This window comes from Scaptodrosophila lebanonensis, unplaced genomic scaffold (genome assembly GCF_003285725.1).
Source record: "Scaptodrosophila lebanonensis strain 11010-0011.00,11010-0021.00 unplaced genomic scaffold, SlebRS2 tig00000072-arrow-pilon, whole genome shotgun sequence".
Taxonomy (NCBI): Eukaryota; Metazoa; Arthropoda; class Insecta; order Diptera; family Drosophilidae; genus Scaptodrosophila; species Scaptodrosophila lebanonensis.
This window is the reverse complement of record NW_022060558.1, coordinates 6,031,826-6,053,061: the sequence shown is the minus strand read 5'-3', so window position 1 is coordinate 6,053,061 and position 21,236 is coordinate 6,031,826. Positions and strand designations below refer to the sequence as shown.

The following is a 21,236-nucleotide window of genomic DNA, read 5'->3' as shown; positions in this document are numbered from 1 at the left end:
CTAGTATAAGGCATACACAATTCTGCTTCCTTTATCTTTACAAAAATAAACATGTTTTCTGGCTTAACATCCAGCGCTACATTATATTGCATAGTTATATTAGTTGTTTTGAATATACGAGTATGTGATATACGTTGTAATGTCCCGATTAGTAAATTGCTCTAACTATTTGTTAACTAACCAATTATATATTTCAGGTACTTAAAGTTGCAGGATGTTCGATTTTGTTTAAATTAAAACGGAATAAGGGCAACTTTCCACAACAAAATAAAAGTTGAGGGCTAAGTCTACGGCCGGTAGGCTCGGCGAAAAATGATGAATCCACATTATCCCGAGTGCCGTGCATTACCAGCAATCAACGAGACATTTCCGCAATTCAGTCAAAGCCGGCCAGCGATTGCGCTGCTCTCCCCTCTGGACCTTTCACTGCGAGCTGCCAACATTATTCCCATTACGCCACCATCGACGCCCTCGCCGCCCCGCAAGCGCCAGAGATTAATGTCCGAGGAGAATTACCTATGGAGACCGCATGCGATGGCAGCGACGCAGCACCACGCGACGCTGGGCATGCAGCAGTTGGTCACTGCACCATCAACGAGCTTTTTTCCCCATCAACAGCAGCAGCAACAACAGCAACAGGCACAGCCACAGCAGCAACCACAACAACTAGCACCACAACAACAACAACAACAACAACTGGGGACAAGCTGCTACGGCTTACGCTTTGATGCTACTTCAGGTGGTGGCCCCGCTGCTCCGTATAATAAAAGTCATTTTCAAGAGACGAAAAATAACTTTGAGGAAATTCCGGCGAGTCAATCGAGCGTGCCACCCCCAGCCATACACCCGAGCCTGGTCAGCACCCAGCAACAAGGGCAACAACTGCCCAGCATCTACGTGGAAGATGAAACAATCGTGTTGACGGAGGACGAGGATGAAACAGTTGTCAGTTCCCATGACTACAATGAGGACACAGACATGGAAGAGGGCGTGAGCGACGAACAACAGCGGTCCCGAAGCAGACAGCAGCAATCCGACAATGAAGTCGATGATGACGAGGAAGAGGTCTATGTGGATATTTTGAGCAACGACGACGAAGACGATGACCTACAAAATCCATCGCTGCGTCTGCAAGCACAGCTGGTTGAAGCCAAGGCGCTGAAACGGAATGAGTTGACCTACGACGATGAGGAACTTCACATTCAGGCAGTCGACGGCCTGGCCAGATTGTTTGAACGGGACTTTTCTCAGCCGGCGGCAGAACAGCGATCGCCGACGGAGACCGCAACTATAGAGAACAGTGATAAAATCTACACAGACCTGGGCAGTGGAAGTGCGACTACGCCCGTGAACCCCACATCAGCGACGGCCCCAAAAGTAGCGTCCACAGGCTCAGTAGCACCTCTTGCACCTCCTCGCACCCACAAACCCGAACGGAAGCGCACCAAGCTACGCAAACACACGGCAATCGACGAGGAGACTATCAGTCCCGTCTCCGGTACCATCATACGGAAGCTGCGCGACGATGAGGAGCTGGTTGTGCGCAAAGGTGACATTGATCCGGCTTTCAACGTAGTCGAAATCACCGAGGAGGCGAAGGCCATATTGGCCAGCATCGACAACAAGATTGGCGCTTATTTGTGTCAGCTTTGTCGCACTCTCTACGACGATGCCTTCATGCTCGCCCAGCACCGCTGTCCCCGCATTGTGCACATCGAATACAAATGCTCCGAATGCGAGAAGGTGAGAAAAACGAATACACCGAATCATTATTTATTCACACCTATAAATATTAGAAATTTTTGATTTCTTCGCGAACAGTTCGCACTACATACAAGCATTTGAAATGTGGACGCTATTGACGAAATTCTGTAGCGGAGGAAGGGGGGGAAATTCCAAAAAATAAAATAAACTCATCCTTTCTGGATACCAACTTTGGTTGTCCCAGCTTTTATAGTTTCTGTATATTTTTAATACAAATATCTAGCTTTGTTATTAAACTATATAGGACTTCTTCGTTCTGCAGGTAGTCTGTCTCACAACTATTTTTATATTTTTTATACAAAGGTCGAGATTTATTATTAGACTTTGCCCCACGACTATAGAGAGAATGAAATGATAATGCTACAGACATGGTTGCACTGGCAACGAAAATAGGAACGCTTTCACAAATAGATCCACTATTAAGTAATTTAATAAAATCTCTGTTTTAAGAGGCAGTACTGGGAACAGACCAAGTAATTGTCGTGTTAAAATAACTGAACAGCGCATATTTAAAAAAATGTAGATTAATAAATTCGTTTTCAAACAAGCTTTTGGCATGAAATAAAGGGAAAAGAAGAAAATCGAACAATTTCTTGATTTCAAACAAGAGAGAACGCTACAGTCGAGCAGTCCGATAGCGAAATACCCTGTACACAGACAAACTTCCATCACTGAGTTCACTGGAGAGAATTTGTTTTGCTAATAACTTTTCTTAGAATTGACCGAATTGGATAAAATGTTAAACAACAGTAGATACAAGGTGTGTTCCATAATAAACAGGAATTTTTGAATCTACCGCCCCCTGGTGGCGCCATCTATATGTCGACTGGTGCGTTAGAATCTGCTATCTTTATCGATTGTCCAGTGAGAATTCCATGACATTTTATCGATTGGAAGTAAAGTTTTTGCGTTTTAAGTGTCAGTATGTTTGTGTTATCGGTCGGAAAATGAGCTTCGAAAAAAAGAGCCAACATTAAATTTTGTTTTAAAATTGGTAAAACATTTACCGAAATTAATGAAACAAGTTTATGGCGATGATTGCCTATCCCGTAGCAGAGTGCACGAGTGGTTTCAACGTTTTCAAAGTGGTCGTGAGGACATAAATGACGATCAACATGTGGGCCAATCAAAATTCGTGATCCCCAAAAATGCCATCAAAACAGTGCGTGAATTCATCAAAAATCAGCCGAAACCATCATTGAAATTGATGGAAATGGAATTGAACATCTGCAAAACATCGATTTATCGCATTTTGACCGAACATTTGGGCTTACGAAAGGTGTGTGCACGGTTTGTTCCGCACAAATTGACTGACGACCAAAAATTGCTGAGAATCCGACCGATTATTTGACCAAAAATCACATTTTAACCATTAACCACTCGCCGTATTCACCTGATATGGCACCGTGCGACTTCTACCTTTTCCGAAAAATGCATTTGCCAATGAAAGAAAAGCGTTATGCTGACGTTGATGCCATCCAACAGTCGGCGACCGCCATCCTCAACGCTATACCGGCAAATGACTTAAAAAAGTCGTTCGATCACCTTCTTGAACGTGCAAAACGTTGTATTCAGGCGGAAGGAGACTATTTTGAAGACGACCAATAAATTTTCCAAAAAAAAAAAAAAAAAAAAATAGTTTTCGTTTTTTAATAAAAGTCCTGGACCTTGTAATTATGTATAAACTATGTGTGCAAAGTTTGGTTTAGGTAGCATTTGAAATGTGGACGCTATTGACGAAATTCTGTAGCGGGGGAAGGGGGGGAAAATTTCAAAAAATAAAATTACCTTGTCCTTTCTGGATACTTTGGACAAACCTAATATACCCTTTTTACCCTACGGGTACAGGGTATCACAAGTTTTTTTGTAATATACAAAAGGAGCATTTTAGAAATTCGGTTTAATGGCAGTAGCAGGCTCATATATTTTTACAAACTAACAAAAAGTATCCATGTTCCTATTATGTGTTTGCGCTGCGCCGGGTCTTTTAAAGCTCGACAAAATCGGAGCAGAGACTAAGCTTATTTCAGATTAGATTGTCACGCTGGTCTTTGCCGAGAATGCACACCGGCCCCAATATGTGTTATTATTTCTTTAATATTGAGCGCCCTAAACGAAAAGGGCAACCGCTTAAATTTGTTCCAATTTTATAATTTTACTACAATAAAATTCAAAATCGAAGTCTTCAATCTCCCGCCTACATCCTTTGGCTGCCAAAACTTCACTAAAAACTCAATTTTTTAAAACCCTTTAGAAACTGTTACAACTACACTTATAAATTACGCTTACAACTATCGCCTACCACTGCCCGTTTCCTTTCGTAATCTTTTTGAGCTTTAGGATCCCAAAACTTCTGACATGGATTGCTTTGAACGCAAAGAGAACTGTTCAGATCCTAAAATTTAGTAGAACGTAGAAGTGGAGGAAAGCACAGAGCGCCTTCTCTGCCACTGCCCTGCCTTAAGCAGGCGAAGATTAGCTACACTAGCAGAAATAGCCAGTATTGAGATTGCGAGCTTAATCAAATTCCTAAAATGTTCCAGGTGGTTTGGGTCGGACCATCACAGTCCATATAAATAATATGGCATCACAACGGGCCTACTTTGGCCTATGCTGTGTATGGGTGTGAACGACATCCCTGCCATTGCAACCTACACTAATCTAACCATTATTCTTTCCTTTCCTATATTTATTTTTGGCGCAGAATGCCTCAAGTCAAGGGATTAGCAATCCCATTAATTATGGGCTAGCTAATTTCCTTAAACCACTGGTGTACTGAGATCCATCGAAAACTTATTAATCCTCCATATTTGTCTATCATATCCCAGGTCTTCTTTACCAACACTAAGTTCATATTTACTTTCTCAGTGCATTTTCTTCAATCCCTGGTGTACTGGGGTCCATCCTAATAAAATGGTATCAATCCCACTTGTGTGTATAACTTATCCCTGGTCTGCTCTACCAAATCTAAGTCAATATCTACTCATTCAGTCGCCTAAGTGGCAGCTGGACTGGACTCGCCATAGCGAGGAGTATAGGTATCGGTTTTCCCTCAGTTTTTATACCCTGTACCCGTAGGCTAAAAAGGGTATATTATTTTGGTGCAAAGTAACAGCCAGAAGGAAGCAAAAAGTATATATATCCAGCATGACGAGACATTTGCATATACCTTCTCGTATGTGTGCTGATGATGTAATCTTATCGTCTTATGATACAAAGATGGTCTTCAGCCAAGATCTGAGTTGTATGCACTCGTGGTGCTTATCCAAAAACATCTCTATTACAGTAAATAGGGCTAAGAGTGAACTTGGATTATCATACAGTTGTCTAAAGAATATAATGGTCCTTACACAACTGAACTTCTAGCTTTAATGTAGTTTTTCTCCAAAAGGTGACTTATGGGTGTATCGGCTCCTCTGCCCTCATAGTTTTTCTATTCTTTGTACTTGTTGATTAGAAACGAAATATTTTCTAATTATCTTGTCTAGATACGCCAGCTGTGTGTCATCATTTTACATTTCAGAATGTTAATTATGTGGCAATTTATTCGGAGCCTTTAGTTCCACTAACAGTACGAATCGCACCATTTGCTTCGTTTGTAACACGATTGTTAAGTGCCTTCCAGAATCGATAACGAATTGGCAAACGACATTCGGCAGATAATTTTGTAGATCCCTCCTACTTGTTGTTTCATGTTGACAGCGGGGCTTCAGCGCGTATTATTGTTCAAAACTGTTTGTGTTTCGTGGAAAGGACCAAATTTTGTTGGACGTATTTTCGGCAAATAACTAATTCTAATAATATTTATTTTGGTAGATTAAATTTAAATATGAACAATTGTTTTTCGGTAAAATAAAGTTTGCGTGCAAATTATAATCAAGAGAGAACGCTACAGTCGAGCATGTCCGACATTGAAATACCCTGTACCCAGGTAAACTTCCGACACTGAAGAAGAGCGAACTTGATGCTGCAGCTTGTGGGCGTAGTACCGGACTGAAATTGGTTCGCTTATAAATGTTCTTAGAATTGACCAAATTAGATGAAATTTAAAATAAAAGTAGATAATTTCTGGTGTCGAAGATGCTTTCTTCTACCTATTACACACTTTGCAAAAACCTAATGTACCCTTTTTACCCTACGGGTAACCTGTACAAATAATAAATTAAAGTTTACTATGAAATTGAACACCCCTTGCACCTGAGGTCTGTAAATACTAAGTTTTCTATGTTATCATCATTCTTGACCATTCCTCTAACTGGATAATTTGTTATTCAATTGGGTTTTTGAGAAATCGCGAAAATCCAGGCCCGCAGAAGCGACTAGCAGCTCTTCTGGAAAAATAAAGTGATAAAGATATTGTTTTATTGAATAGGTAGGTCGTCCTATGTTATATTATATTTATTTCAATTTCAATTTCAGGCATTAAGACTAACACATCTTCGGTGTGATCCGGTTCCATATATTTGGCTAATACAAATATATATTTTGTAGGTTTTTAACTGTCCGGCAAACTTGGCTTCTCATAGACGTTGGCATAAGCCCAAAACGGAAGCATTGACGGGCAGTCAAGGTAATAAAAAATCAAGGCAGAATGGCTCTGATTCCACAGCCAGCAATAACAGCAATAGTAGCAGCGTTGGTCACCCGGATAAACCTGCAGGCGAGGATGCAGGCGATGGCATTTATCCTTGTCACCACTGTGGGAAAACTTTCCGACGGTAAGTGTACCCTTCCGAAAAACAGAATGAGGTCCCTTTACCGCTATCTAATATCTTCCTCTGTCGGTCGCTCTTCATCTTTTATTTATTTTGCAGCCACGCTTATCTGAAGAAGCATCAAGCCTCGCATCAAATACTGGAAAATCTGAAGACCTTTGATTTCTTCAAGGCACAGAGTCAGCAGCAAACTGTTAATGCAAACTTTTCGCAGCCCGCATCAGCCCCAGCACCCTACACGCTATTTAGTGGAGCCCATGGCAGTCCCGTGCAGCTTCCTCGCCCCGCCGGCGTGCTTTATCCCTCCCCTAAGAACTATGCACAACGCTTTGCTGGCTTTCCTCATTTCCAACCCTTCGATCAACGCCGGCTCTACTCCCTGGGAGAGCTATATTTGTCGCAACACTTTGAGCGGTCCTCGGCCTTTCAGTACGTGCAGGCGAACCACTTGAGGCAGCTTTCGAATGTCGCCAACAATATGCTCCCCACGCTGCCCGTTAAATGACCCAAGACCAATGTGCTCCGCCCCGTTCCGCGCATTGCATCCTCCACCGCCATAGCACCCTCGAATTTGAAGCGTCCGGTGGAGTTGTCGTCGGCGGTGCCGATACCGGGGGCAGGTTCGGAAGCGGCGATTGTGGCAGCTCCATCGATGAGTGGAGCTCACGATTTGAATTGGTCGGCATTGACCGTGACAGCTGATCGAGAAACAAGTGTTGTTGTTTAAAAAACCTAATTATGTATCATAATATTAATAAATATACCCGCTAGCTAAAATTACAACTTCCATTCAAGTTTTTACATTTCCGGGTTGTTCAGTTTCCTCTTTAAACGAATAGTTCCTAGCTGGTCTTTGTGATTCGCTATTATTATTTTTAGGTTTTCCTGCACTCCTGGCGTCCCCTACTCTGGGAAGCAGGTTTGCGGATAGGAATCACGCAGTACGCACTGGATTGCTTACAAAATAATCTATAATCTACTGCGATATCTTAAAATAAATACTACTTATTTACAATCATTAATTTAGGGGTGATGTGTGAACAAAATAACATAGCCCTCTTAAAATTGTGGTACCCCTTGCACATACACTTTCGACCTGATATACATAGTTCATACTGTATTACAAGTACCTATGTACTTGTAACTATTTCAAAACAATTAATACTTTTCAACTATTAGCCAAATACGGATGCCGCAAAGCACACAGAAACAAACACTATAGTCAGCAAAATTGTTCATCTGAGATGCTTTAACATTTTCCAAAAATTTGCCAACTGCTATCATTTGATCACCGCAATGCAACAGATTCTTTGCAGTAAATACATGTGTGACCACTTCTTCCATGAATTAAAGTTTGTTGTTTCTCAAACAGCAAAACAGCTTCTTAAGACTGCCTAATGAATGTTTCGGATTTTAAAACGAAAACAACCTGGCAGCCTTGCGCAAATATCCTACATGTAATGCATAGGACTACTATGCGAAATATTCCCACGAAATATTATTATATAAATTATATGAAAACAGTTTGCTCGTTTTTCGTTTTTCGAGGAATAACAATATCTACTTGTATTACACATGTATCATTTGTACAGTATATTCAAACGCTAAATGTTAACCTCAAGATAACTGAGGTTCAAGCAATTAACAATCGAAAAATAAATAAATATGCTATTTAGATGTTCCTATAATTTCCATTTTACAGAAATTACCTCGGGCAGCAGGCCCGCAAAAGCAGGATAGCAGCAACACAAGGCTGTAGTAGTCCAATTCAGCAATAGATCAATCGGGAGGCATAAAATTCGCGTTCAAAATATCTACTTGTATGAAGCGAAAGTTCCTGTGGCTTAAATAAATAAATCAAAACTTTCTTATGCAGAAATTTCACTCTGATCTTAAGGCAAGCGTAAGAGCACGTTCTAGTCTGAATATCAAATTGAATTGACAGTCAAACTTGTGGACTTGTAGACTTTCCTTATCTTCAGACAGCATTTTTTTCCTGGTTCAGAATTACGTCAACCATGTTTATGGTTCCAAAGGCATGTTATCGGGTCACGTCGTTAAACTTAGTCGCTTAGAATTGGTATTCCTAGAGCACTAAGTTCTGGATACTTTTTGAATCGTCCTTATTGATCCTTTTTTAAATAAAGATACTTTTGAGTGTTTTTCGAACCATGTAAGCATGGACTCGTGAACAAACAAACGAAGCATGTAAATGCATATAAGCTCCTTAATTAGATGGACACAGTGTGTCAGTCAATTTAGAATTTGTAGTCTTGCTTCCTCCGCTAGGTTTCTTGTATTATTAAGAAGCAGATTATATATTGTGATCAGAAGAGGCGACTACATAGCATGTGCTGGTACTTTCGTAATCTACAAGTATGGTGGTATAAGGAGTGACTATAACTGAAGATCTGAGTGTTTTTTAATATGAATGGCGTTAACATAGTAGTTAAAGTTTATCAATGGTACTTGCGCTTTATTTTTAAACTATTTACACTTTTTGTGGAATATACAGGTATATTATATTTATTTTTTGTGCATAATTGGCCTAACATACAGAAAATATTATAATTTTTGGACAGTTCCTTTTATGCTTCCATAATTCGTGGTTTTTAATATTTTCTATTTATTTCTTGCCTTGAATAGTAATTGCAATGCAATGCTTATAATCAATGAGTTTCAAAAGTTCTAAACAATGCCTTTGAATCATAGTTAGCCTTTTGTTAATGGAGCGATTTTCAAGGCATAGGCAAGGGCATGTGCCAAGTAAGTGTCGTCGCGCACTCCGTAGAAGAGTGAAGATTTGGGTCCTGTAAGAGGCACAATGAATATTGAAATTCTGATAAATAGTTAGCTGTTTATGTCTTACCTTTGGCAAACAGGACACTCTCCGAAAACATTTCCTTCAGTCGTAGCTCTAATAAACTGTCATCCTCAAACACATCCCATAGATTGTCAACAGCTGGTTTTTCGCCGCTAGTATCCGAACCGTACTCCATGTAGTCCCCTTTGGTGAACAGCACGAGAAACAGGGTTTCCTTCGCATTCTGTATTAGCGTTGTTATCGTTTCATTGAGAGACCGCAGCACCTTAAACTGATCTTCAGCTACGCTCTGGCTCATATACTGCTCTGCGACAAGCAGATATCCGGCTTCTTCAAGACGCAGCACTTGCAGTGCCTTATCCAGCATGAGTTGCAGCTTCGGTGCCTGTGGATTGTTTTCCAGGTCTCCATTTGCCATCACGCCTAACAAGTAATCAAGACTACTGGCGTTTAAAGCCTGAAGTTGACTGGCGCTCTGGACGAGCTCGAACCTCTTGGCGTGTTTCTGCTTTTCCGTTTGCCACTCGCGTAGCAGATTGCGGCCGTCAGCCGGTTGGCAGAGAAGCTCGTCTGGAATATCCCACAGGTTTTTGGGTAGCTCGGTGCTCAGCATTTGTCGGCCACCCCCAAGCACAACGTTGAGTGAAGATCCGGTAGCTCCGTAGACCAACTGTAGAGCAACGTCCCGACAGCCTTCCTCAACGCTCGAAAAAGCCATGGCGGCGTCACACTCCCAGCTGCTGTCTGGGGAGTGAGCATACAGGGCAGCTCCTGTCGCACCCGTTACCCTTTGCGTAGTTACAAAGCCGGTGCGCAGACCCGCCATCTGGGCCTGACGTATCACACTCTGGACTTGATGGCTGGCAGTCAGAGAGGCGCTGCAGTTACCGACTGCTACGGCGGAGTCCACTCCAACAGTGTGCCAATTGGCCCGCACTCCGCCAAAGAGAGCCGTGGCCACAGTCCCAGCATCGCAGCCATCTCTTAAGCTGCAGCTGTTCCGGATTCTTGCCACATTAGGAAAGTTATCCCAGATGTAGTTCGAGGGACGAGTGTTGCTATATGCTTCGGGGAAGCGTGCTGCTGCCAAATCGCTTGCATCGAAACCGTTGACAAGGAACAGCAGCACATTTCTGGGATGCTGTGGCACCTCGTTTACGCTCAGCGCCAGGCTGAGCTCCTCAATCCCCTTATCGTACCAAAATTGCTGCTCCGGACTTACTTTATCTTTCCAGTAACTCACATCCATCACATTGGCCACCTCGTTATCTACCTCGTAGCGCATCGTAAGCCCAATACATATTGTGGTTATCACCAGCGTCAACAGCAGAGTACCGGCCACAATGAAGACTTGAGTAGACTTCAGACGCGGCTGGGCCTGAGCACAGAGGTGCTTTATCGTCTGCATCGCGCCCCTTCAATCGATCTACTGAGAACTGCTCCGGATGGTGAATAGCATTGATGTGACTCAGCGTGTGCCAGTGGGTGCCCATAAAGCTTTATCTTTATCTGTTTAGATAAGATGCGCAATTTGAAGTTTTTACTGCAGCTCTGCCACCCACTCTCGGTCTCTCAAACACACACACGCACAGCCACACCCGCCCCCCACAGTCACTCCGAATTTCACGGTTGTTCAGACTGCGGCTAAAGTGTTGTAATTAACATGCAAATACAAATGCTCTGAATAATTTATGTAATAATTGACAGCCAAACTACAAACTAGCAAATGCAAATGCATTGCGTAGCACTTTCTGCCACTGCAAGGCTCAAGGGGTCAACGACGCTTGTGCTCTGCCAACAATTTGGCATAACGGCTGCAAATGCAGCTATCTTCTATGGTACACTGGCCAACAAATACCCTGACTTTAGAATATTATAGCCATTTAAGAGCTGAATGGAATTCTACGGACATTTAGGCCGGGCTCTTGGAACCCCTCTTATATACTCGTACTCTGTGATCGCATAAATGTTCGTAGAGTAGTTTTCTTGGAACAGATACCTCTCTCTCCGCACAGTCCTCCAACTTAAATAAACTTCTTTGCAACAACTGCTCCCATAACAACTAAGTACTCGTATATAACAGATTTTGATCCCACTTTAGTTTGAGTGAGGCTTTATAAGAAACATATCAATTTTACGAATAAGTTCCTGTACTTATAGTGGCAGCTATGTGTATGTAGAGAATCGATTTTTATCAAGGATAATGCAACAAACAAAAAAAATATAAAACTGAAAGTTCTTATAGGAATGGTTATCTTAATAGCTACTTATATAAAATAATATTGATTTCTCTCGTCATGATGATGATACATACTTGTAGGTATATGTTCCATGGGGCTCTTGCTCAACCACCCACTTAGGCCCATACTGACTCTTTGTGATGCTATATTTGGTTTGGTGAGACCAGTACCTCGCCAGCTTAGTGCTGTGCATTGATAGAGAAGTAGAAGGTGTTCTACTCTTTCCTGCCATTCCTCTTCTCTACAGCTTATGCAGAAATCCAGAAGAGATGCCAACTCTGTCGGCGCTTCTGGCAATCGGATAATGAGCCGTGATTGATAATCGAATTTACGGGCTACTCCTTGCCTCCTTCTGCGTGTTACACACATCCGCACAAAGCTAGCACTTTTGATACCTTGAATACCGGATGTAATTAGAACTATGGCATCGGCTTCTGGAGAAATGAGAGGACGGGCCGACGAATGAATATTTTCATTTCTAATTCATGGTTTGAATATTTTCTATCAAAATCAAATATAAACATCATTAGTATAACTAAAAAACATATTCAATTCCTTTCTAATAATAAATAAATATATAATTCTAAGCAAACAGTACTTAGGCGAGCAAGACATGCTAGTATGTGCTACATGTAAATAAAAATAAATACTGCCCGAGAGAGATAACTTCATCTACAGAAATTAATATAGTAAATAGGTTGCACGAAATGTAGGAAAATTGAAAACAAAAGAGACCTTTTGGGCCACCACACCGCCTGAACATTTAGGATTAGAATTCACTTTGAATGCAATTTTAAAGCCAATATTCAAAGATACACACAATATTGTTGTTCACAAGGGCGTAGGCAGGGGGGAAGGGGGGAAGCCTGTTTTGCCCCCTATAAAAAATTTCGTAAAAGCTGCCTACGCCCTTGGTTGTCCACATGCCGCATTGAACTTCGCGGCACTCTGTTAGTTTTGAGATTGTTGTGTAATATTCTAGTATATTTGCTTACACTTGATGTCGAAAATTATTATTCAGATCGTTGCAATAACAACGTACTTAGAGCCACGCATCCTTTTTTGGGGTGGAAGATTTGGGTGCACGAAAATGTTTTAGATCACCCGCTAAGAATGAGAAGGATCTTGAAGACATGGCCTAAACGCCGTAAAGAGCAATAGGAACGAAGCAATCAAACAGCTGACAAAGGCTTCACCTTCCTTAAGGTATTTAAAAATAAATATTGTGTTATTTAGCTTCCACACACACATATATTGTGACTCGCAATATGCGTGCCCGTACTGTTTTAATGTTCTTGCATTTTAATGTACATATTTCCTTTTTAAGAGCAAACTATTTCCTTGTAAGGATATATATATATGTCGCTGATCTAAATAATGTTACAAAAAATACTTGATCAATAAGCAGGTTTTAATAATTTTCGATTTTATTCACAAACATGTTTGCTTTTAATGATATCACCAAAACAAAATAAAGTACATTTCTTTGTTAAAATGTAATATCTAGTAATACAATGTACCTAATCTTCAGATAATAATAAGATAGCATGGTGAGACATATACTTTTTCTTCATTATTGTGCATATATATTATCATAAGAAACACTATTCGGATTTTGTAATCACCCAGCAGTCATAGAAACAAAACTTTGACATGCTGCTTTATTAAATTTGTACTTAGCTTTACTCTCTACTTGCGTCGATCTGCTATTGTAACCTGGGATTCTGACATACTATATTTCTTTTTTTGAAGTTCTTTAGAGCTCCTCTAGATGTTACCAGTATATTGGGACACTGTTTGACAGCTTGTGTCTGAATTGATTTGTGTACGGCTACAACTATATAAAGGGGCGTACCTGACAACTGAAATGGCACATGCACAGAGGACATACGAGAATATGTGGTTAATTGTCATGCTTTTTGTGTATTCACTTTGTTCCAATTTGCATTGGCATGGAGGCCTCCGCAAATATTGCTCATGAATTTGCAATTAAACGCATTCACCGTTTTGTCCATTTGTCTGTTATTCGTTTGGCAAGGTAGCAGCCACTTAATTGGTCCCCACCCCCGGTGCTCGGTCGTCATATCGTCGCTTTGAAGCTATTTTGCCTTGACATGTGGCCAGGTTTCCCGTGCAAACTGCCACCATTTCGTTGTTGTTGTTGTTGTTATTGTTATTCATTTCAAATGGACAGCTGACAATTGCAGTGTCCCTCACTCAGTCATCGTCAGCGTCACCCCGACATCTAATTTGCCGTTTTGTCAGTGACAGTTACAGCAAACAGTACGCAAATAGAAAACAATTGAAAAACGCCACCAGACACCGGAAGTGACCTTTGCGATGAGCCTTGCGGTAATTTTGTGCAATTTTACAATCACGCTGTGATTTACTTGCTTGGACTTCAAATGAGAGCGGTCAAGACTTCGGCTTAGATCCCAGGCCAAAGTTCGATGACAACATTGCGTATGCGTTATGAGTGGAGGACGTAATGGTACCTGATAGGTATCAGCGTTGGGAATACTCTCTCCACATTATCAACAATTTTTAGTATGCCACTTTGTTAGTCGTTGTGCTTTCGTCGTGGTTCGTTTATAGGATAAGCTTTTCGCAAAGCTTTAATCACAGCGCCATCTGTCGTGTATTGGTGTACATTGTACGAGAAGCTTTAAATATCATACATGTGCATAAGGTTCGTGCGAATGTAACAGGCAGAAAGAAAAAGCTATCTCGACTGCATATGGAAGAATCATTGTTTGTTCCCGCTACAGGTTGGAGTAAGAAGTCGACTACAACCGCTAAAGGGCTCTCTTTTGTTTTACTTAATATTTGATTATGGAAATTTCAGTTTTTATACCCAGTACACAAAAGGTTATACTATTTTTTATGGGAATGTACTTGTATGTAGCACTCAGTAGGAGGCGTGGCAGACCCCACAAACTACGTATATTCTTGATCTTGATTCTTGAGTATGTATGTATGTCAATGTATCTACATATACATATGTATGTTCATATGAAGACACCTTCAGAGATTATTGTGTATTGTTTATTTAGTTTTGGATTTCCATCAAGAGCTATTAGATATTGTCTGGCGTGACCTAATGAATGCAATCAACATTTGTATGTACACACATACATACATACACACATACATACACACATATATACATACATACATACATAGGTACATACATACATATAAGAACATTTTTTATACTCTGTACATGAAATGTACAAGAGTATATTAGGTTTGCGGGAGCTGAAAAATGTAACAGGCAGAAGGAGGCGTGGCAGACCCCACAAAGTATATATATTCTTGATCAGCATGACGAGACGAGTCGATCTAGCCCTGTCTGTCTGTCTGTCCGTCTGTCCGTCTGTCCGTCTGTCCGTCTGTCCGTCCGTATGAACACCTGGATCTCAGAGACTATAAGAGATAGAGACACCAAATTTTGCACGAAGATGCGTTATGTGTGTATTCTATACGAGTTTGTTTTATTTTTTTGATTTTCCCCCCCACTTCCCCCCTATGGGGGTTTTCCCGATTTTCCATTCGTATAATCGCCTATATCTCGGAGACTATAAGACCTAGGAACACCAAATTTTAGTCCCAGATGCCTTATGTGAATACGCAGAAAATGTATATTTTGGAATTCCCCTCCCTCCCCCCTCTACCCCGCAAATCGTAACTCCCGTAATTCTTGGAATTTCGAACTAAAATTTTGGAAATACCCCCAGTTGGTTATTATGTGTCCGTATGCCAAATTTCATTATGATAGACCGATTTAACAAGAAGTTATAGCCATAAATATATTTGCTGATGCAGCGCTGCTGCAGCGCTGCTCAAGCGCTGCCCGCGGCTGTTGTTGATGTTGCTGTTTGGTTAACTGCGAAAATGCTTACACAGACACGAATAGATGCGCATAGGCATACATACACTCACACAGACGCAATTGCTATGTAAATGTGCAATTATACACCCTTTACGTGAGTTCGAATACCGAGAGAGGTAAAATCGATCAAATTTTTTTTTTATTTTCTTAATTTTTTTTATTTTCTATAATTATTGTAAACATATGTACAGAGTATTTCAAAGTCGGGACACCCGACTTTAGCTTTTCTACTTGTTTATAAATAAATTATGGCCGTTCCCCACAAAAAGTTAGCCATATAAAGTCGGCCACACGTTCATTATTATGACGCACTATTTCGCATTAGAATGGAACTGAGTTGGAGTTGTTGAAGTTTTTATAGCCTGTACCCAAAGGGTGAAAGGCTATACTAGTTTTGTGCGAATGTATGTAACAGGCAGAAAGAGGCGTGGCAGACCCCACAAAGTATATATATTTTTGATCAGGATGATATAGCCATGTCCGTCTGTCCGTCTGTCTGTATGAGCGCAAGGATGTCAGTAAGTACAAAAGCTAGGATAACCAAAATTGGTATCAAGGTTCCTATAAGCCCTAGGCAGATCGAGTTTGTTTATTTTTTCTGATACACCCCCCCCCCCCCCCACTCCCCCGCAATTCGTGTTTTATTTTCATAACTCCCGTAATTTTTAGAATTTTGTACTCAGATTTGGCAAATACCTCCAGTTAATGATTATGAGTCCGTTTGCCAAGTTTCATCATGATAAGTAGATTCTGAAGAAAGTTATAGCCATAAGTAAAATCGCTGCTCATGCGCTGCCTGCAGCTCTGTCGGCAGCGCTGCCCGCATCTGTTGTTGTTGTTGCTGCTTTGGTTCTACTTTGTGCTGCATATATACACGCATATAAACACGCATAGGTATGCTGTTAAAACTGAACATAAACATGTATTCTAATTTAATTTTAATTAATTCATTCATTCATTTTTTTAATAATTTAATTTTTTTTTAATTTTTCCTTTTTGTGGAGAGTACAGGCTATTTTACTGTCGGTCGTGCTCGACTGTAGCGTTCTACCTTGTTTCATTGATCATATGCATACATTATTTTTTAAATGCATCAAAATTTTAATTTGTAAATGCTGCGTACGCCCTTGCAACTGCAAATAAATATATATTTGCCCCTCCTTCGTATAATATTATTCATTTATTATTGGCATCCAGGCGTTGATCTAGGCAGGCGGACATGGCTATACCCATTCGTCGCATCATGCTGACAAAAAATATACTTAGGCACTTTATGGGGTCTGAGATGTTTTCTTCTACCTGTTACATTGCACAAACTTGCACATACCCTTTAGGGTATGTTTTATATTTTATATAAAATGTATTTTGTTCATCCAAATGAAAATGGTGAAATACACATTTGCGTATGGAGACATGGAAATCACATATGTAAATAAAATAAACTCGTTTAAGGACTAGCAGCATCTACAAAACATATGTTGGTTAATGTGAGTTCAGTCGTTTTCGAAAGCCAGGCGTTTTTAATGCTAGATAAGATAGTTGGAAACAGTACAAGTATGTTAACTCGTACCTTCAACGAAGATACTTTTAAGCTTGTTCTTAATTGTGCTGCTCTCAAGCTTAGTTGCGGTTTAATATGATATAATATGGATATATATTAATATAATAAAATATGTTTGTAATTTGAATTTTGTAAGTAAGCCTGAAACCATTTTGATGCCTGCAGTGGTGACGTGGAGGAAGCCCAGCTAAAAATGAACTGTAACCAACTGGCTTGCAGAAATTTATTGAAAATCGATAAACGGCTTATGTTTGCAGTTGCATAAAATCTACACACTACAGCGCCCTGCCCTCCGCAGATGCAAGCAGATGCAAACGCCAATTTAGCTGTAGCCACCACTGAGCCTAGCTGCTGCAGCAAACGTGGCAGCAACAAGAATAACAGCAACAGTAACAAGCAATGGGCGCTTACGTCAAAGGATGGCCAGGATTTTCAATTATGTACAGCCTACAGCTGCGCTCTCAAGGATCTCTGCATATGCACCTACGAGTATGCGTGTTCCTATGCATGCATGCACATATATAGTACATACATACATAAATGCATGAGTGTGTGTGTGTGCGTCGACCACAGGACGCAATTAGCGCCGAGTGCCAGTGACAGCGACAACGACAACGGCAACTCTGGGGGGGAAGGCAGGCGGCTGGAAGAAGAGACGAACAAAACAAGCCACAGCAAAGAAAAGCTGTTTGACTGCTCTACAGTAATAACAACAGCAACAAGAGCCATCACGATACAGCTTGCCTATGGCATATTGGTCACTTGTTTCTTAAAGCGACGCATAAACTAATAGACAAAATGACAAACTGACTGAATGACTGCCAGACTGACATATAGAAAGACTGACCAGCCCCGTCTGACTGGCCAAATGTCAAAAGAATAGAGACAGCAGGACGAATAGCGGCGACGTCAATGCAGTCGACAATTAAACTGTGCAGCTGTCGCCTACGCCCTCGTACAGTGTCTGCCGCGGAGGAGAGTGGGCGTCAGCTCAGAATAAAAAGGAGCTATTTCCGAAACGGGCCGAGCGAGACACGTGATAGTGCAGAGTGCGCCAACTGCAGTGCAGTGCAGCAGAAGTGCAAGCGGAGGCGAGATAGCGATAGCGACAGCACGAGAAATGCCCGAGAGCCGAAAAGTCGGAGAGAGAGCTTGCAGTGCAGGGCGAGCTTAGCTACATACGAGTACATACAAATGTAGGATGAGAGTGAGATGTGAGGAGGCAATCCGCTCTGGCTTCAAGCGTAGGCGTGTGAGAGTCTTCTTCTTTCTATATTTGCACTCTCCCCTCTTGCTATGCCCGTGACCTTGCCCTCTAAATAGCATTTCCATAATTTTCTTGCTCATATTGCATTCTGGCGCCTGCCAAAATGTTTGTTTGCTCATTTTCCATCTGGCCCATTTTTCCGTACCGACGCCTTTCTAGCTTCTGACACTGTTGGAAATACATACATATATAATATACTGTATATGTATGTATGTATATGTATACTTGTACATAGATATATGCATATGTATGTCCAGGAAAAACAAACATAATTGGTAGTCGTGTGTGTGAAGTATCACACTAAATCGCAAAAATATTTCTTAATTAATTGCAGGCAATTACGAAACTATTTTGTAATTTGTTTGCGCGTAGGGTTTTTCTTTGTTTATAACGCTCGAAATAAAATGCAACGCAGTTTTTCACACACAACCTGTTATACACATTATTAGTACATATGTATGTGCATATGTACTATATTTTTGTTTGCATGTATGAGGAAGTGTGTATGTATCTTGTGATAAGTCGAATTCTCGTATAAAAACTGTGCCTGTTCGGGTGTACTCACACATTCATATGTATTCCTGAGTGCATAGTGTTTCTTGGTCCCGGCACCCCTTCCTGACCTTGTCGCAGACAAACAACTTTGATTTACATCTAAACAAAATATTTTTATTACTGATTGTTGTACATATATAAATACTTGTTGTTGTTATTGTTACTGTTGTGGCAAACGATGACCGCATATTGACCTTAAAAGGAAAAATATCTGAAAACAAAAAACAATACGTGTACCTCATTATGATAGAATTAAAGACATAGCCGAAGGTTATATTCTCTTCCGAGGCCTTAGGCAACAAAAGCTTATTTTATCTCTCTATTCAAAACATGAGACTCAGAAGATAATGTCGACTTAAGCTCCAAATGGGAAAGTTAAGAGGTCAACAAAATTTAATTATTTACATAAAATGGAAGCTTGTGGATAGGAAAATCGAATAATATTAATAATAATTATTAATAATAATTTAAAGTATCGGCCATCCCTCATTGTATTTTTATAAAAACAAGGAAGGAAAGTCAAGCGAGCTCAGCTCCTAAATTTGATGTACACACCGCCATAAAAAGTTTCAATAATACCACTAACTTCATGCAATTGTTGAATTTGAGTAAACATTTCAAGAAATGCAAGAGTTATGGAAAATTATTAATAGAACTACGGAAATACGAGAATATGGATACCCAGTTTGGTTATCGTAGCTCTTATACTTCATGAGATTCTTTCGTTTATACAGGCAGACATACGGACAAATGGACAGATTAACATTTCTATATCGACTTGTCTAGCCATTCTGATACAGTATATATATTATATATTCTGATACATATGTACATATATACTTTACGGGTTCTGGGAAGCCTCCTTTTGTCAGTTACATGTGCACTCGCTCTAAACTAGTACACCCATTTGCCCTTTAGGTACAAGCTATAAACAGTTGACCCCCAATGAAGCTTAATGCTGTTCGTAGTAAAGGTTTGTGAACATCTATATAACCTGTGAAATATGAGTACGTTTATACCAATTGTATAAACATATTATAATAATTGTAATAGGCAACAGTCTCTACAACTTTCACGCTTGATTGCGTTTCATATTGTGCATCGGACGGACGACTTGGGGGGCATGGAAATAAAACACAGATTGAGCGTCTTAGAGTATATCTATGTACGTGTACATGGGTTCCCATAGGGCGATACTGGAAGCATTCTTTATTTGTCGTGCATGTGAATATGCCGTTGTAAAGCTTTGACATTTTAACGAATCTTACTTAAATTATTATTAATATTTGTTCATTAAGATAAGATAGGACTCCGTGCGTTTACTCGCTTTGGCAAGATGCGATTATTTCATATTTGTGTTCAATCTTAGAGATCTTATGTACAATCGCTCTTTTATCCACTTTTAAACTTTTATCCTTTGTGTAAAGGGTATCAAAAATGTGTGAAATGTGTTAAGCGATCACTTCTCTTGGGCGGACAATGGTTGGCCAACACGGAATGCCCTGAACTCAAAGAAAAGTACAGATTTGAAAAAATCTAATAATATAGTCCAATCGATTTTAAGAAATTTTTGGTTGATACTTTATTTACTTTTACTTTTATTTGTATTTATTATTTAAAATGGGGAAATTCATTGGGAAGAGTCTGCATACACATATGTTATGTACATATATGTATATACATATGTATGTAAGCTTCGGCAGTTGTTGATGTAAATTTTTTTTGGAGAATTGCAAATCACATTACAAACCTCAATCTAAACTAAAATAAAGTTTGAGCAATTTTGTAAACATTGTCACTCCTTCTGAGTTGAATACGTTGAATGTTATGAGTTGGCTTGGCATATTGTGTATATAAATATATACGTACATACATACATGCATACATACCCAACTGCAAACACAAAATATACATACAGTAGGTTCTCGTTTGTATGCACATAAATATGTATGTTTGCTTGTCCTTAATTTTTGAAACTTGCTTCACTCATAATTTATTTATGAAAAAATGTTCTTATATGTATGTATGTACCTACATATGTATGTATGTATCTATGGTCGTATGTGCATACAAATGTTGATTGCATACATTAGGTCACGCCAGGCAATATGAATATCTAAATGGCTCTTGGTGCAAATCCAAAACTAAATAAACAATACACAATAATGTATGAAGGTATCTTCTTATTAACATACATATGTACATATGTAGATACATGTACATACTCAAGAAAATTGTGAGTGTGTGTGTGAGCTAGCATCTGATTGTGAGTGCACTATTATTTTAATAAGAAAATAACAAATACAACTCGTTGACAACTCACGAAAGCGAAGCCATACATTTGTACATTCATGCATACCCACGAATATATGTACATACATACATACATATGTACGTACATATAGAGTGCTGTACATA

The 21,236-nt window shown here is 40.0% G+C and overlaps 2 protein-coding genes across 2 annotated transcripts; one reads left to right on the top strand and one right to left on the bottom strand.

Annotated features, from left to right (window-relative positions):
* Nucleotides 1–312: 312 nt before the first annotated feature.
* Nucleotides 313–6,984, top strand: LOC115625473. Its single transcript, XM_030520522.1, has 4 exons — nucleotides 313–565; nucleotides 740–1,743; nucleotides 6,256–6,482; nucleotides 6,579–6,984. Exons 1-4 carry the CDS (start codon nucleotides 313–315, stop codon nucleotides 6,982–6,984), a joined length of 1,890 nt encoding a protein of 629 aa, XP_030376382.1.
* Nucleotides 6,985–8,928: 1,944 nt separating this feature from the next.
* Nucleotides 8,929–10,709, bottom strand: LOC115625240 (alkaline phosphatase, tissue-nonspecific isozyme). The gene is made up of 2 exons (XM_030520232.1): nucleotides 9,349–10,709; nucleotides 8,929–9,289 (listed from the first exon to the last, which is right to left on the bottom strand). The coding sequence occupies exons 1-2, from the start codon at nucleotides 10,586–10,588 to the stop codon at nucleotides 9,192–9,194; spliced, it is 1,338 nt and encodes a 445-aa protein (XP_030376092.1). The 5' UTR covers nucleotides 10,589–10,709; the 3' UTR covers nucleotides 8,929–9,191.
* Nucleotides 10,710–21,236: the final 10,527 nt, after the last annotated feature.

Coding starts and splice junctions, on each gene's coding strand:
- LOC115625473 (XM_030520522.1), top strand. CDS start 313: ATGATGAATCCACATTATCCCGAGTGCCGTGCATTACCAGCAATCAAC. Junction 566..739: donor GCAGCACCACGCGACGCTGG/GCATGCAGCAGT, acceptor ATGCTACTTCAG/GTGGTGGCCCCGCTGCTCCG. Junction 6,483..6,578: donor TGTGGGAAAACTTTCCGACG/GTAAGTGTACCC, acceptor TTTATTTTGCAG/CCACGCTTATCTGAAGAAGC.
- LOC115625240 (XM_030520232.1), bottom strand. CDS start 10,588: ATGCGCTACGAGGTAGATAACGAGGTGGCCAATGTGATGGATGTGAGT. Junction 9,290..9,348: donor GAGTGTCCTGTTTGCCAAAG/GTAAGACATAAA, acceptor TGCCTCTTACAG/GACCCAAATCTTCACTCTTC.